The 13,785-nt window shown below is 36.6% G+C and overlaps 2 protein-coding genes across 3 annotated transcripts in view; both read left to right on the top strand.

Annotated features, from left to right (window-relative positions):
- The window catches only part of LOC116162913 (homeobox protein SIX3-like), a 340,946-nt gene that overhangs the window by 161,518 nt on the left and 165,643 nt on the right, over positions 1-13,785 (top strand). The gene's annotated exons all lie outside the window — the stretch shown is intronic.
- Positions 4,258-13,369, top strand: LOC116162910. 2 transcript variants are annotated; one of them, XM_031476676.1, is made up of 8 exons: positions 4,258-4,445; positions 8,030-8,278; positions 8,331-8,579; positions 8,628-8,887; positions 8,936-9,230; positions 9,282-9,768; positions 9,820-11,654; positions 11,703-13,369. In XM_031476676.1, the coding sequence occupies exons 1-8, from the start codon at positions 4,308-4,310 to the stop codon at positions 12,063-12,065; spliced, it is 3,876 nt and encodes a 1,291-aa protein (XP_031332536.1). In that variant the 5' UTR covers positions 4,258-4,307; the 3' UTR covers positions 12,066-13,369. The 2 variants fall into 2 exon arrangements, with proteins under 2 accessions (XP_031332536.1, XP_031332535.1); XM_031476675.1 differs by having other exon boundaries at positions 9,282-11,654.

Genomic DNA, 13,785 nt, shown 5'->3' with positions numbered 1-13,785 from the left:
TACAAATAGTCTCAACCCTTTTCTTCTAACTTTTGTTTACCTTCAATGAGCTTAGGTACCTACCTATATCCACACCGAATTAGGATCCGATTTAATTTCTATTGTTGTACATTATTTACGGGTAGTGCCAATTACGTACATTTACACTCATTACTTTTTTTAAACTTGGCTTTGATTTAATTCGTCACACTATAATAAAATGTATAATGTAGGTATATTTTAATTGCCAATAGGCATAAATTATCTTCGACGTCTAATTTTATGCAAATAATGCACGGTTCGTATGCAAAACGTTTACCTTCTCGCCGAGCTGACGGCACAATTCAATTCAATATAAATTTAGCGAAGTGACAAATGTTTATGTATATTCGGTTCTATAGAAGTGCATTAGCCTAATTTGTCTTGTAAATGGAGAATGTTTAAACAATTTTATTTCAAGGTGGTAAACGAAATTTAAACTCGGCGATGCGCAAAGTAAGGGTGTGAATATAAATTGGGGGGCATTTCACGTGTAAAGGTTTCTTAGGAAAGTGTGTTGAATAAATCTTGTACGCTTTTTACATTTCCATTTCATTAGAGACATTCAAGTATAGTATAGAGCTAAAAATTTACACATCCGACATGCAATAAGTTGTAATTTTTATGCTTTCTGGGACTTAAAAATATTTGTATACGTTTATATTTCACTTCAAAAATCCAATCAAAATTGGAAAATAATCTACTGTAGCGAATTTATATGTCTCTGGTACAACCGTCGTTCATGTGTTTTAAGATGGGGGCAGTGTAGTGAATTTTCTAGAGAGATACCAATTCATCAACACCGGCGATAAGGGATGAAAGAATATGACGCAGTCTTTTCAGGAAATATGATATTGTTGACTCGAGAATGCTCCCGAAGCTTTTGATTTGCTATATAACTAAATTAAATTGTGGTTAATTGATGCTCCAACATCCATGTCGAAGTGATGAATAGCGAAATTCGCGCTCGTGTTATAAATTGGGAGTACAAGTATACGATAAATAATAATTACCTCTTATACAGGGTCGTCCAAACGGATGATTATTTTTTAACATTAAATAAAATAAGTATTAAAAAGGCTCTGATGTGCCACCACTGGACTTCAATTCTCCAATTTTACTTTTAAGAATATACGTTATTACGTAATATTTACAATGTGAAATTCAGAAGTGGTTTTCCAAAATAATAAAAGACTTTAATTTCAAATAATGAATTCCAAGTTTATTTTACAGTTTAAACAATGAAATCCAATATACTCGTACAAATATGTATAACCACTGAATCGTATTTCAGAGAATTTAGAGAATCTAACGGTTACGTGACGTTATTAAGCCCCCCAGGTACGATCATGAAATTGATAAAAATTAAGTGTTTTCAACAACACAATTTGCGGAAGAAGCCCCAAATTTTCCACAATCTTAATACAAAGTTCGCATAATTTCGCTCAAATGTGAGGTGATGTTACTCCATATTTCATGATTACTTTTAAGTTGGTAAGGGTATGCGTAAAATTCCAACTTCAATTTTCCCGCAAATGATATTGGCACTGCACTCGTTGAATTTTCCAAATCGCATGGATTTAAATATCAATCCTAACAACACGGGAATAGATTTCATCTGTCAGAATAAGCGATCTTACTTTTTGGGAAAGACAAAATTAAATAAGCAGTCGCAAGTTGTATTTCAACCGCAATTGTTGTCAAAGGTGTCAATATTGATTATTGATATATCAGATGTCGCTAAAAATCTTGAATTGATTGACTCTAAGTTAAGGTTTTTGGGATCACATTTCTTCATGCATATGAAAAACTATATGCAATCTTAAACTAATTTATAACCAAAGACATTTTTTAAATAGTAGAACTGAAATGCATTTTTGTGATTCGTTAGTCCTGTCCCAATTTAATTTTTGTGATTCTGTGTATGGGCACCGTCTTGATAGTGCTACCGAAAAAAGAATTCAAAAAATACAAAATCCTTGTTTACGATTAATTTTTGGCATTGTTAAGTATGAATCAATTGAGTACAAGTTGGCAATAAATTGGTTGAGCATGTAACATGTTTATGTGTTTACTACTATAGTCTAATTATTTATTACATCAACTTGTTTATATCACAAGACAATTACTACCAAAACTCCCTCGTATCTCTATAAGTAATATTTAATAAAATACCGTTTTCATCACAAATTCATGATTTTTGTTTAAGAAATACAAATTTACTTGGTATACGTAACCAAGTCGCAGCTATACAAGCGATCTTTTTCATACAATATTGCGAAGTGCTACCTGATTGCTTTTGATCATTCTAAATTTCGTGTACGCCATTTCCTAATTAGTAACAGTCGTTTAAATTTGGCAAGACTGAACTTCGTCCCTTTGGACACTACTTTTTTTAAATTATTTGTTTTATTTTTTTATTATTATATTATCGAGATCGAAGTATGTCCAATAAATGGCTTATTGTTATTAAACAGATCTTCGTGCTCCAAATATACCTGTAAAGCAAATTTCCAATGGGCAATGTTCTATTTACCGTCCAATTTTTCAATTTGAAAAATTTGGTTTCACGACGACATTCATACACACACTATAATATTCTATTTCGTTAATTTTACACACTTAAAGGAGATTCATAAATTATCAACTTCGGGAATAGATTTCATCTGTCAGACTAATCGATGCAGGAATAACACAATAGTACGAATATAATGCCGAAAACCCGAAAGTTCTATCATATTCTGTTGCCGAGATCTCGGTCGATTTACAAAAGATGTTGAAATATATGAGTCTTACTCAAAATTAACATTTAAATTCAAAAATACTTTACAAAAGGGAATCAAATCGTCAGAGAATTATTATCAAAATATACTTCCGCAGAAGTAGCGGAATTAAAATTGTTTAAATGACTATCACACAAAATATATGAATTACAATTCGACTGTATCGTAAGCCTTTGTGCACAAATGTTATTTATTTATTTTTAGTCTTTATTTTTAAGTGGCCGGGGTTTCTATCAAACCGACCCACATTTACATTTACAAATGTCTATGCCCGAACCCGGACCAGGGACCCTTAGTACAGCAGTTGAGCTTCAACTCCAATGTGCCACACGGGCCGGTTACCTCACGGAGATACGACGAAAAAAATATTACCTTTGAATCTTGGTCTCGGCCGTCTGAATTCAGAAGGACGCTCTCTGTCAATAATCTGAAAAAAGAGAGGGAGTGATAGCGTAGCATATAAAGTGCGAGAATAAATCTAACTTTTGTCACGTCGGGTATATCTATTTATTCATAACCAAAACTGGTTTTCTTTATTTAACCGCAAGGAAGCTAAAAGGGAATTAGCAATATAAAGTAACAATCTCGGTTAGAAATACAATTTTATTTCAGATGTAAATAGAGTAAATTAATATTTATACTGCAGTACGTGTGTATATTCGGGATGTGATAAATGAAGCGGGTCATTGTTGTAAAACAAAAATTTATTGAGTGATATTTTACTAAGATGATACCTATAAATATGAGTGCAAATAGTGGGACAGCAGCATTCGTTAGTTAGTGAAGTTAGTTGTGTGAAGAATCACCAGAGAAAGGAGGAGAAGAAATAAATTGTAACATCCGTCCATAACTGCATGTGGCCCTTCTACACTTTTTCAGGAAACAGTTTTTGGAAATGAAGAGCTTCCATAAATACGTGTAAAAACCCCACAAACGTTAACTCACTTGGTTCTCACTAACGAACACGTCGAAGCTTTAGTTCCAGGCGGTTTCGAGTTTGAGTAATGACCCAAAACACTACGGTTTCCATTAGAAAAATCAGTTTTCCTTTGTTCTTACTCAAAATTGTAGCTGTTCCTTTTTCTTTTGTAATTTTTTTCTAAAGTCAATAAATGACTTACCAAACGTACCGAAAGAAGCATTCTTACGTTTTATCTAGTTAGCCATAAAGGGCATTCACGTGAGCTCGTAAAACTGCAAATTATCCCCTAACCGTCTCTGCTAGTTTTCGACGTCTACACTCAACTCACCCTGCATATCAGACAATGGTCAAAATTAATTGGAAATTTATACATTCTACGACGTAGAATAAGTACTCTCATTACTGGCTTCTCCTGTTTTACATATTTCTGCGCGTCCTGTCTGTATAGTATGACGTGAATTGCCAATACAGTTGATATAATATCTTATACTTTCGCAGCATTACAACATGCAAAATTAAATTACAATAATTGTTTCAGTCATGTGAACAAAACGACGACTTACGAAAATCCATCAGTGAGAAATATGGAGCCGATAGCGATTCCAGAGCCCCGTTCCGTCACCCTCGAGCGATCGACAATAATGGGATTTGGTTTTGTGGCGGGATCGGAAAAGCCCGTCGTTGTGCGTTTCGTCACGGAAGGTGGTCCAAGCGTCGATAAGGTAATTGAATATCTCATTATTTTGAACGACGACGCCCGACGCGACGCGTGCACCTGTATAGCTTTGGACCCGTTTGATCTTATTCCGCTCAACGAACAGTGGCAATTGATGATACCAGTTAACTTACTTTTGTGGAGAATCATTTATGATACCTACTAACTAGCAAATTGGACGAGCAAAGTTATAAAAGATGGAGGTAGATGACAAGGTTCTTGGGGCAATTGCACATTTCATAAAAGGAATATTCTTATGAATCTTTCTTAAAAGTTCATTATGCATAATTATTTCAATGCCTGGGGGCATATGGCATTTACTACAGCGTTCTCATTAAATATTTAAAGAGCGCACTTCGGATAGCACTCCTTCAAGACGTTCTTCTCAATTTTTAAGCATTAGTTGACTTTTTAGCGCATTTTTATACATATACCTACTTAGCCATCAGCATATTATATGTAATAATTTCGCGTATGTAAAGCTAAAATCAACTAACGAACGAAAAGCACAAACTACGACAGTAGTTAAGGAGAGTAAAGCCTTTCTGTACACTTCGTAAGTGTTTATTGGAGTAAACATGTAATTTGAAGGCACAATTACTATTATAGGAAAACCTCCCTTTGAAACAACAAACTTTGTCTTTGATTGTACTTCACTGTAACTAAATCTAAATATTGCACACGTCGTCATAGTAAGTTCATTACGCCGACAGACTCTCAAAATTCGGTCCAAGGAAAATGCAAAAATTAAACCCTCAATATAGCTTTGAAAGGCCAGTCATGCACTGACTGAGCTAAATAGATTTGAAAGTACCATTTTAGCTTTTATGTTTATATCGATCTTAGCTTTAATTTCTTCCATTGATACCGCAGTAAATGGTTTGCAACTTGCACTTCCCCTATCTGGGCGAACACTTTTTTGCCCAAATGTATCCACGGCTAGCTCAACTAAATACTGTCTTCAGCCAAATACATCTCTTTCTTTTCAAACTAGAAATGGTTGCTTCGTTGCTTCAATTATCATCCCCTGGATTTAACAAAAACGAAGGTGATTACAACCCCGTTTTAACCAACTCTTTTCCATTCTGTCAATCCAGTTAGAAACCTCATTAATTAAATTTACCTTAAAACGTTTCGAAGAGAAGAATTTTTATTTTGGACCACGCACTAGGCTCCAGACCATCTCGTCTTAGTCCCTACTTCCGTTTAATTATTTTCCGCACGCCCCAAATGACGCTAATTAGTTCAATCGACCATCTTTAATCGCTAACCAATCGGCGTCGTCTATCTCAACAAATCACACGCGTGCCAACATTCAAAGCCCACGGCCGTTTTTAACACTACAACCTAGTGCTTCCGCGCATGTTCACCTCTTGTTTTGTCACAGTTTGAAGTTACATACATACTAAAGAATTCGACACATTTTAAAGCATATGATGATGTTTCTATCGATGGCTTGTTGTGGTATTTGTCTTCTGACCCTGAGTGCCTATATTTCTTTCAGCTTATTTGATTGATTGATGCCGAATAAATTTGATGCATCTGCAAATGGTTAGTTTGTGCTTAATGAAGCCCAATAAACTTCTTCGTGAACGCTTAATTCGACTAAGACCACATCATGCTGTAATCCTGATTTAACTATTTTGGTTTAGATTGTATTACCACCCGCCAAACTGGCGTTTAATCGTTCACGAGGCATCCGTAAACCAATAACCCGTAAAATATAGATACAGATTCTTAAGAACCCATTGACTATTAAAAATTTTAAAATAATAACATTTTGGAACAAACAGCTCTATAATGGAAGCACCTTGTATACTTCAACACCTAAAACCGATCTACCTTAAATATATTCAATTCGCAACCTTACAAAAAATTGAAAAAATACTCCCCATGAAAGGGCTTTCGTTACACAAGACTTTACGGGTGTAAATTTATTACAAAAAATATCCGCGCATGTTCACCTCTTGTTTTGTCACACTTTGAAGTTACATACATACTAAAGAATTCGACACATTTTAAAGCATATGATGATGTTTCTATCGATGCCTTGTTGTGGTATTTGTCTTCTGACCCTGAGTGCCTATATTTCTTTCAACTTATTTGATTGATTGATGCCGAATACATTTGATACATCTGCAAATGGTTAGTTTGTGCTTAATGAAGCCCAATAAACTTCTTCGTGAACGACTTATACATTCACTTTTAATGATGTATAAAAATGTCTTAGAGTCAGGGCCGGATGTACATATTTTGCACCTATGGGCCCGTCGCAATTTGTCGCCCCCCCCCCTCCCCCCAACCAATTAAAAACATGTTATACCCCAACCAAAATTATTTTTTACTCTTTACAGAAAACGTAATACGATTTACTTGCTCTTCATTTGCTCAGATTGATTTAATTGGTAGGAAAAACATTAACTATAAAGTGTTATTCAAACAAAGTATAATATCTGTAGTTTGAATTACAAACAAATAACTTTTTTTTAGACAAATGTACTTCTTTTTTTTAATATTTCCGCATCATTACATCATTTTAGAATATACATTATTACTTAATATTTGCAATGTGAAATTCAGAAAGTTTTCCAAAATAATAAAAGACACTAATTTCAAATAAGATATTTTAAGTTTATTTTACAGTTTAAACAATGAAATCCAATATATAAACGTAAATGTAACCACTAAATAGTGTTTCAAAGAATTCAGAGAATCTAACGGTTACGTGGCGGCTAGAGGCCCTTGCGGGCACCTTTATTAAGCGTTTTCAACAACAAAATTTGCGGGAAAAGCCCTAAATTTTCTACAATCTCAAATTTCGTCGAAATGTTACTCCATATTTCATGATTACTTTTAAGTTGGTAAGAGTATGCGTAACATTCCGACTTCAGTTTCTTAAGAGGTTATGTTATTTTTCCACGCTAATACTATGGAATTATTACCCAAATTTGGTTTTTTGGAGCCCTTAAATACTTGCCGCTATGGGCCCGGGCCTACATGGCCGCATGTTAAATCCGGCCCAGCTTAGAGCGCTCAACTGATTTTCTTTTACAAAAACTTCTCAACTGGCAAGACGAACTCACTTTTCAGAAAGCTTCGATAACGACAAACGGCCAAATACGCACAAAACAATAAACGGCTAGGTTTCAAATGGTATCAAACCAAACAAGCCTCCGCCTCTTCTATTTAAAACAATTTCCCGTTCTTTTCGACTGCCACCTCCACTTGAACGGTAATTGCACCTGAAACTAATTAGCTTACGCCGCGATAACAAAACTTTTTATCTACGACCGAAGATAAACTTTTACAAATCCTACGCAACTATTTCCAGATATTTAAATCTAGTCTTTTAACACGTAATGAAATTGACCAAATAAATAAAATACAAGGTGATTACTCCTGTGATTACTTAAACAAAGTTAACAACTGATAATTCTGACAAAAACACAAAATTGACTTCGGATTAAACTGAAATAGTCGAATGTCCAATCTGAAATACAACCAAATTTTAACCCAACATCGCCTTATAATGCCACCATAAATCTGCGATTGGAATGAACGCGTTGTCCTATAATGAAATCTTTTTTACAGCTTCTCCCTGGGGACCAAATTCTTGCGGTAAACGGCGAAGATGTAAAGGATGCGCCAAGAGAACATGTAATTGCTTTAGTGAGAGCGTGTGCAACAACCGTATGTCTAATTGTGTGCCAGCCTATGCAAAAAAGCGGTGCTCGCAAGTCCACATTCTTATCAGCTAGCAAAAGGGCGAGACTTCGAAGTAAACCATCAAGGGTTCGTTTTGCAGAAAGTGTATGCGTGAATGGTGCCCCGCTGTTTCCAGTAAGTGAAAGTACCTAAGTTAAGAAGTATTATTAACGATTCGTTTGTATAGCCGTCCGCGTTTTCTCTGGGTGACGTTTGCGTGCCTCCGATGGCAAATGTTCTCAAAGTGTTTTTAGAAAACGGTCAAACAAAATCATTTAAATACGACGCATGGACGACGGTGCATGACGTTGTAACATCGCTGCAAACAAAGCTATGCCTGCAAGCTACGGAGCATTTCAGTCTTGTTGTTGAGCACATCAAATCGTTGAAGCGTAATAAGTTAACGTTGTTGGATCCCACAGATACTTTAGCTAGGGTAAGTTTTAATAGATCATAATTGTAAACGTTTCCATTCCTCCTTTAGATAGCATCAAAACCGGGTGCACATAAATTACGGTGTTTATTTCGAGTGGCTTTTGTGCCTTCTTCGGCAGCAGCCCTTGCACAAAGAGATCTTGCAGCTCTCGACTATTTATACACACAGTGTTGTAATGACGTAACACAAGAAAGATTCGCACCGGAATTACAATACGATACTGCCTTACGTCTAGCTGCATTACAAATCTACCAACACGCACTATCAAACAACATCTCTGCTGCCAAACTTACCGTTAAGACTGTTGAGTAAGTACATTTCGATCACCCAATTTTATTTTGATCTGTGACTTGTAGAAGAGACTTTGGTTTGGAACGTTTTGTGCCTGCTTCACTTTTAGAAAATATGAAACGTAAGGAAATACACAAAGTCTTGTCGCACTTTTTCAAATTGCACGCCAGTATGGCCGGTCCTGGTAAACAATTAACTGCCCTCCAAGTTAAAATACATTATTTGGATCTTATTAGTCAACTACCAAGTTACGGTGCCAAATGTTTCTCTGCCGGTCCCCGGGCAGATGCAATGGAACGAGTCATACTAGTTAGTCCCAAATTTGGATTAAGCCAAATAATTGGTACCAGGAACTCTGTGGTAAGCTGCCGTTTAGAAATATAAGCGTAAACATTAACGTCTTTTGTTTAGCCCCTACCGATCGCCAATTTAGAAGATATTAGACGAGTAGAAGTAAGAAATGAGGATGAGTTAAGCCGAGCAGTATTAATCAAATTACATAATGAGAGAATAATTACAATAACGTTGGAAGAAAGAGACGCTTCTGAGCTCGTTTTAGTATTAAGCGGTTACTTTAAGTTAGCTACAGGTCAAAATCTGCCAGTGGATCAGGAAGAATCGCCTCCTCTAGAAGATTTGGCCCCGCCATATTTGTCGCAACATAGAGTGGTGCCGGAAAAATGGAGCTATATTAGTCAAAGCCAGGTGCGTAGTATCTGCTTCGCGGTTCATCCCGCTTATCAAGGCATCAACCACAAGACCAACGGTTTGTACAACACTGTGGGAAGGCAGAGCAAGCCGCCCTTCATGCCCGGATTCAGTTTAGATAGTAATATGAATAGTTCAATGACAAACAATAGGAATAATCAAATTAGGAATCATTTCCGATTTTGTGATAGTAAGTCAAATTCATATGACTTGGAGAGAGTTGCTTCCATGGAGATTTTAGAAACTTCGCAAAGTGATGATGTATTGAGACGAGTGCAAGAGATGCATCAGTTAGTTGAGAATTCTGAAAAATATTTAAATGAGCAAGAGGAGTTTAACAGGCATGCTTCTACAGAGTGGCAAGAAACGAGTGTCGATATCGAGAGCGACTCTGAAAGCCAGTTTGCTGACGACGCACCCGGAAAATTAAAACACAGTGACTCTTTGCTGCTGTTAACGCAAGGTCGTAAGTACTCGGATGAGACGAAACACTCATATACAAATACTACCATTGAAATTTTACGTAGCGAAAACAACCATTCAGAAAGTGATAACGACTCAGTGTGCACGCCACACAATTCGCCAAAGCATAGGATAAATAAACTAGGTGACAATTTTAGTAAGAGTAGAGTAAGCTTCGGATTACGTAGTCCAGATAATGCGGGTTCTAAAGAAGAGGATTTAAAGGCATACTTGGAAAGGTTAAAAGACAGTTGCAACAATTCCGATTTAGATAGTTTAACAAATCTCTACTACGATTTTGATCCAGATATTATAGATTTAACTTTAATACCTCCCCCAGTAACACCTGATGAATTGGATTGTGCCTTACCAACACCAATCAATAATCCTCCGAGCAAATTTGCCGATTCGGTTGAAAACTTGAAAATTATCGACCGAAACATTTTAAGCGACAATATTGACTTGGAAGAATTTTTGGCCAGCGTCACGGTTCCTCCACCCATTCAGAAAGTTACGCCGGCAGTAGAGCTGACGCCTGAGGAGATAATGTCTTTCATAATTCCACCACCTCCTGCTCTTAGACGAAGTTTCGAGAACTTGTCGCTTCCAAATCATATTCCAACAAGTGTTTCTAAACAAGAAGATGTGCATAAACGCACAGAATATCAACACACAAACGGAAGCCTTATGAGAAGAAATAGCAATGGAAGCGTTAAATCTAACATAATAGAATACGCAACGGTTGAAAGGAAGGGGGCATTTTCCTGCTGTGCGAAGGGCAAGGTGGAAAAATCGAACAAAGAGCATTGGGACAGTTCAAATGCGTTATGCCCACCTCCGCGAAGGTCATCCGATCAGAAGCCACCAGAACGCCCACCAAAAACTCTGAGTCAAGAGCGCCAACGATCGTATTCGCTAACAAACAATATCGCGCATCACAATTTACAAGCAGAACCACCACCAACGTTGCCTCCACGGGGCGAATTGAACTCGCACGCACCTTCCCACCTGTATTTACCACCAAAGAAACCTCCACTACCTCCCGTGCCTCCGTTAGAGGTCTTAAGACGTAAGAACAGCAATCCGCAACCAAAAAATAGCACAGAGTCTCGCACAGCGTGTATCGGTTCGCCCCATTTACAGAGGAATAGGAACGTTTACAACGCGATCGAATCTGGTTTTGGCATTTCGGACGATCGAAAATTAAACTCGGTTTCAACGGCGATTAGTACACCAACATCGCCACATTTAGGCAGAGGAGCACAACTATCAATGGTACCAGTCGAATGTCCAGATTCACCTAAAACACAAAAGAACCGCAGTTTTTCCCAGGAGTCACCTTCGTCTCGTCAATCGAATGGCCATGCGCATATACGTAGCTACTCTGAGTCTGCCAGCAGTGATAGGAGTTGGACGAAAACTGCGGACGAATCGATACAGCGAAATGGTGGAGTTTGTGTCAAAAACGGATGTATTTCGACACGAGAAAATTTGCTTACAAAGACGGATGCGGCCATGGGCAGTTTGCTGATACGGCTCGATCAAGTTGCCGCTCAGTGTAACGCCGCTCAGGTACACGGAGGAGGTAGTCTTATGAGTGAAGAAAAATTTCAGGTGAGTAAAAATCTTTGTGGGGCTATTCATTAAGGTGGGCCTGTGTAGATCGCGAAAGACGAATTAACATCACAGTCTCTTCAACTAGTAACGTCAAGTAAGATGCTAGTAATTGCCATGTCCGACACCACACTACCCGATTTACCCGAGAATTTAGCCATTTGTTTAACGATACTAAGGAGACTGACTGAACTTTGTCAAGATTTGGCGAATCACACAACGGCACCTTTACAGACGCGAAACCTAATCATAAAAGTGCACGATGTTACGGCAGCATTCCGACATTTATTAACGTCCAATATAGATCGAAGTTCGCAAGCTACAATTGAAGAGCATTTAGCATCTGAAGCTGAAAGCTTAGCGAATGTTTTAGCAACTTTATTAAGAAGCTTGAGGGTATTTTCCCCTTGAACAGTAGATTATTATGTAAATTCAAGTATACTTATCAAAAGTATGAAAGTTGAAAGTTTGGAAGTTAAAATAGTGTTCATTTTGATGTCTCGAATTTAGTTGCAAGGTAAGTGTTCTGCTGATTTCGATTATTGGGTTCCTACTGCAATGAGTAGATGCGAACATCGTCATTTTTAAATGCTTTTGTTCTGAGCCGATTTCGTGCTGAATATTAAGAGCCTTTAATTCGCGCAGAGGAGGGTGAAGTTTTACATAAATTTAGCATGCACACTGTTATTCTATTATTTCAGTTGCCAATTTTACGTTATTGCATTTTTGAATAGAAAGATCTTCTTATTAGCAATTAGCAAACATCACTTTCGGCATTAGCATCCCACAAAATCAGATATCGATATCAATATCCTTAATAGATTTTCGTGATACAATTATTTGAATTTATTAATTTTTTTGCCAAAGCGTTTGGTCCACTAGAAAAAATTTATCTTCCAACTTCAATTCAAGTGTACTCAAACAATAGCTGTTAAGAGGTGATATCCCCAAATTTGTGGGGACGAATTATATTGGAGTAGTCAGTCCCCTGAAACGTACTTTTTGTCAACTCAATAAGTAATCAATTTGCCATGGATTTAATTTATCAGCTATATTAACGAACTGTCCGTCTGTAGCTGTACACCTATATCACCTCAACAAAAGGCTACAGAAAGTATTACAAGCAAATTGCAAATTGAAATTTAAGTAACAAAAATAATAACAAAGGAAGGGTGCTAAATACGATTCCATAAAAGTGTAAAGTAAGTAAATTATTAAAGTGGCGACTAGTTAAAGTGGTTAATTTTTTACTATAAAAATAATGGTATTAGTAAAAGAATGTGACGTACTTTAAAAATAAGTGATTGGTTAGTAGGTAAACTAACAAAGTAGATTTAAAAAATAACTCTGGAGATAGTACCTAGAATGCGTATTGTCCAGATATATTATAAAGTATTTTGGACATAACCTGGAGCATAATGAAAAACCGACTGTCCCCACAGCTTTAGGATTAGCAGTTCCCTGCGGAGGATTTCGCTACTTCCATTTTGTTTCTAGAACACATTAACTAAGAAACACTTCATCTTCTAGTTTTTGAACTATTTCACAGTAGAAATTTTGGTCACGCAAGGTTACCTACACTATTTTTTCCAGTTGATTTTTTGTCTTCTCCTCTGACCCGCTCTTTCTTGTTAGTTTGTTGCTTCTTGCATCTGTTTTAGCTTCTTTTAGTTCCTTATGGCCATCTATTATACGCACCCCCCCCCCCCCAACTATTTAACGAAAACATAAAAAAAACCTCGCGCAATTTTTTTAAAACTATACATAGTGGTCTCTTTTACCCAAAATAATAGGTGAGTAATCAATTCTTTATCTAATGAGTTCTGTTACCAATTAAATTCAAAATCGTTTTATTTTTTCTCTTGTCAAAATCACAAAATTTTTCAAAAAAACGTTTTACAAAAAACAAGAACACATCACACCAAAATCATACTACAACCAAAATAGTCGTTGAACATGCATTTTTTTTACATAGCTCTACTTTTCCAAGGGTCTGTGTATCGTTGAACACTACTTGAGCTTGAATCCTCTCTCCATCAGGATACTTAAAGGATGTTTTATTTTCATCCTAATCAAAGAAAATACAATTACAGTTTGAGTTTTACAGCCCCAACCCAAAAGTTAACCTACT

This window comes from Photinus pyralis, unplaced genomic scaffold, assembly GCF_008802855.1.
Source record: "Photinus pyralis isolate 1611_PpyrPB1 unplaced genomic scaffold, Ppyr1.3 Ppyr1.4_LG2, whole genome shotgun sequence".
Taxonomy (NCBI): Eukaryota; Metazoa; Arthropoda; class Insecta; order Coleoptera; family Lampyridae; genus Photinus; species Photinus pyralis.
The sequence above is the reverse complement of the archived record's forward strand: the minus strand, read 5'-3'. Positions and strand labels throughout refer to the sequence as shown.

Bases quoted from the DNA above. Each gene is read 5' to 3' on its own strand.
- LOC116162910 (XM_031476675.1), top strand. From the start codon at position 4,308: ATGGAGCCGATAGCGATTCCAGAGCCCCGTTCCGTCACCCTCGAGCGA. The intron at 9,231-9,281 runs GTAAGCTGCCGT...TCTTTTGTTTAG, and splicing joins TTGGTACCAGGAACTCTGTG to CCCCTACCGATCGCCAATTT. The intron at 11,655-11,702 runs GTGAGTAAAAAT...GGGCCTGTGTAG, and splicing joins TGAGTGAAGAAAAATTTCAG to ATCGCGAAAGACGAATTAAC.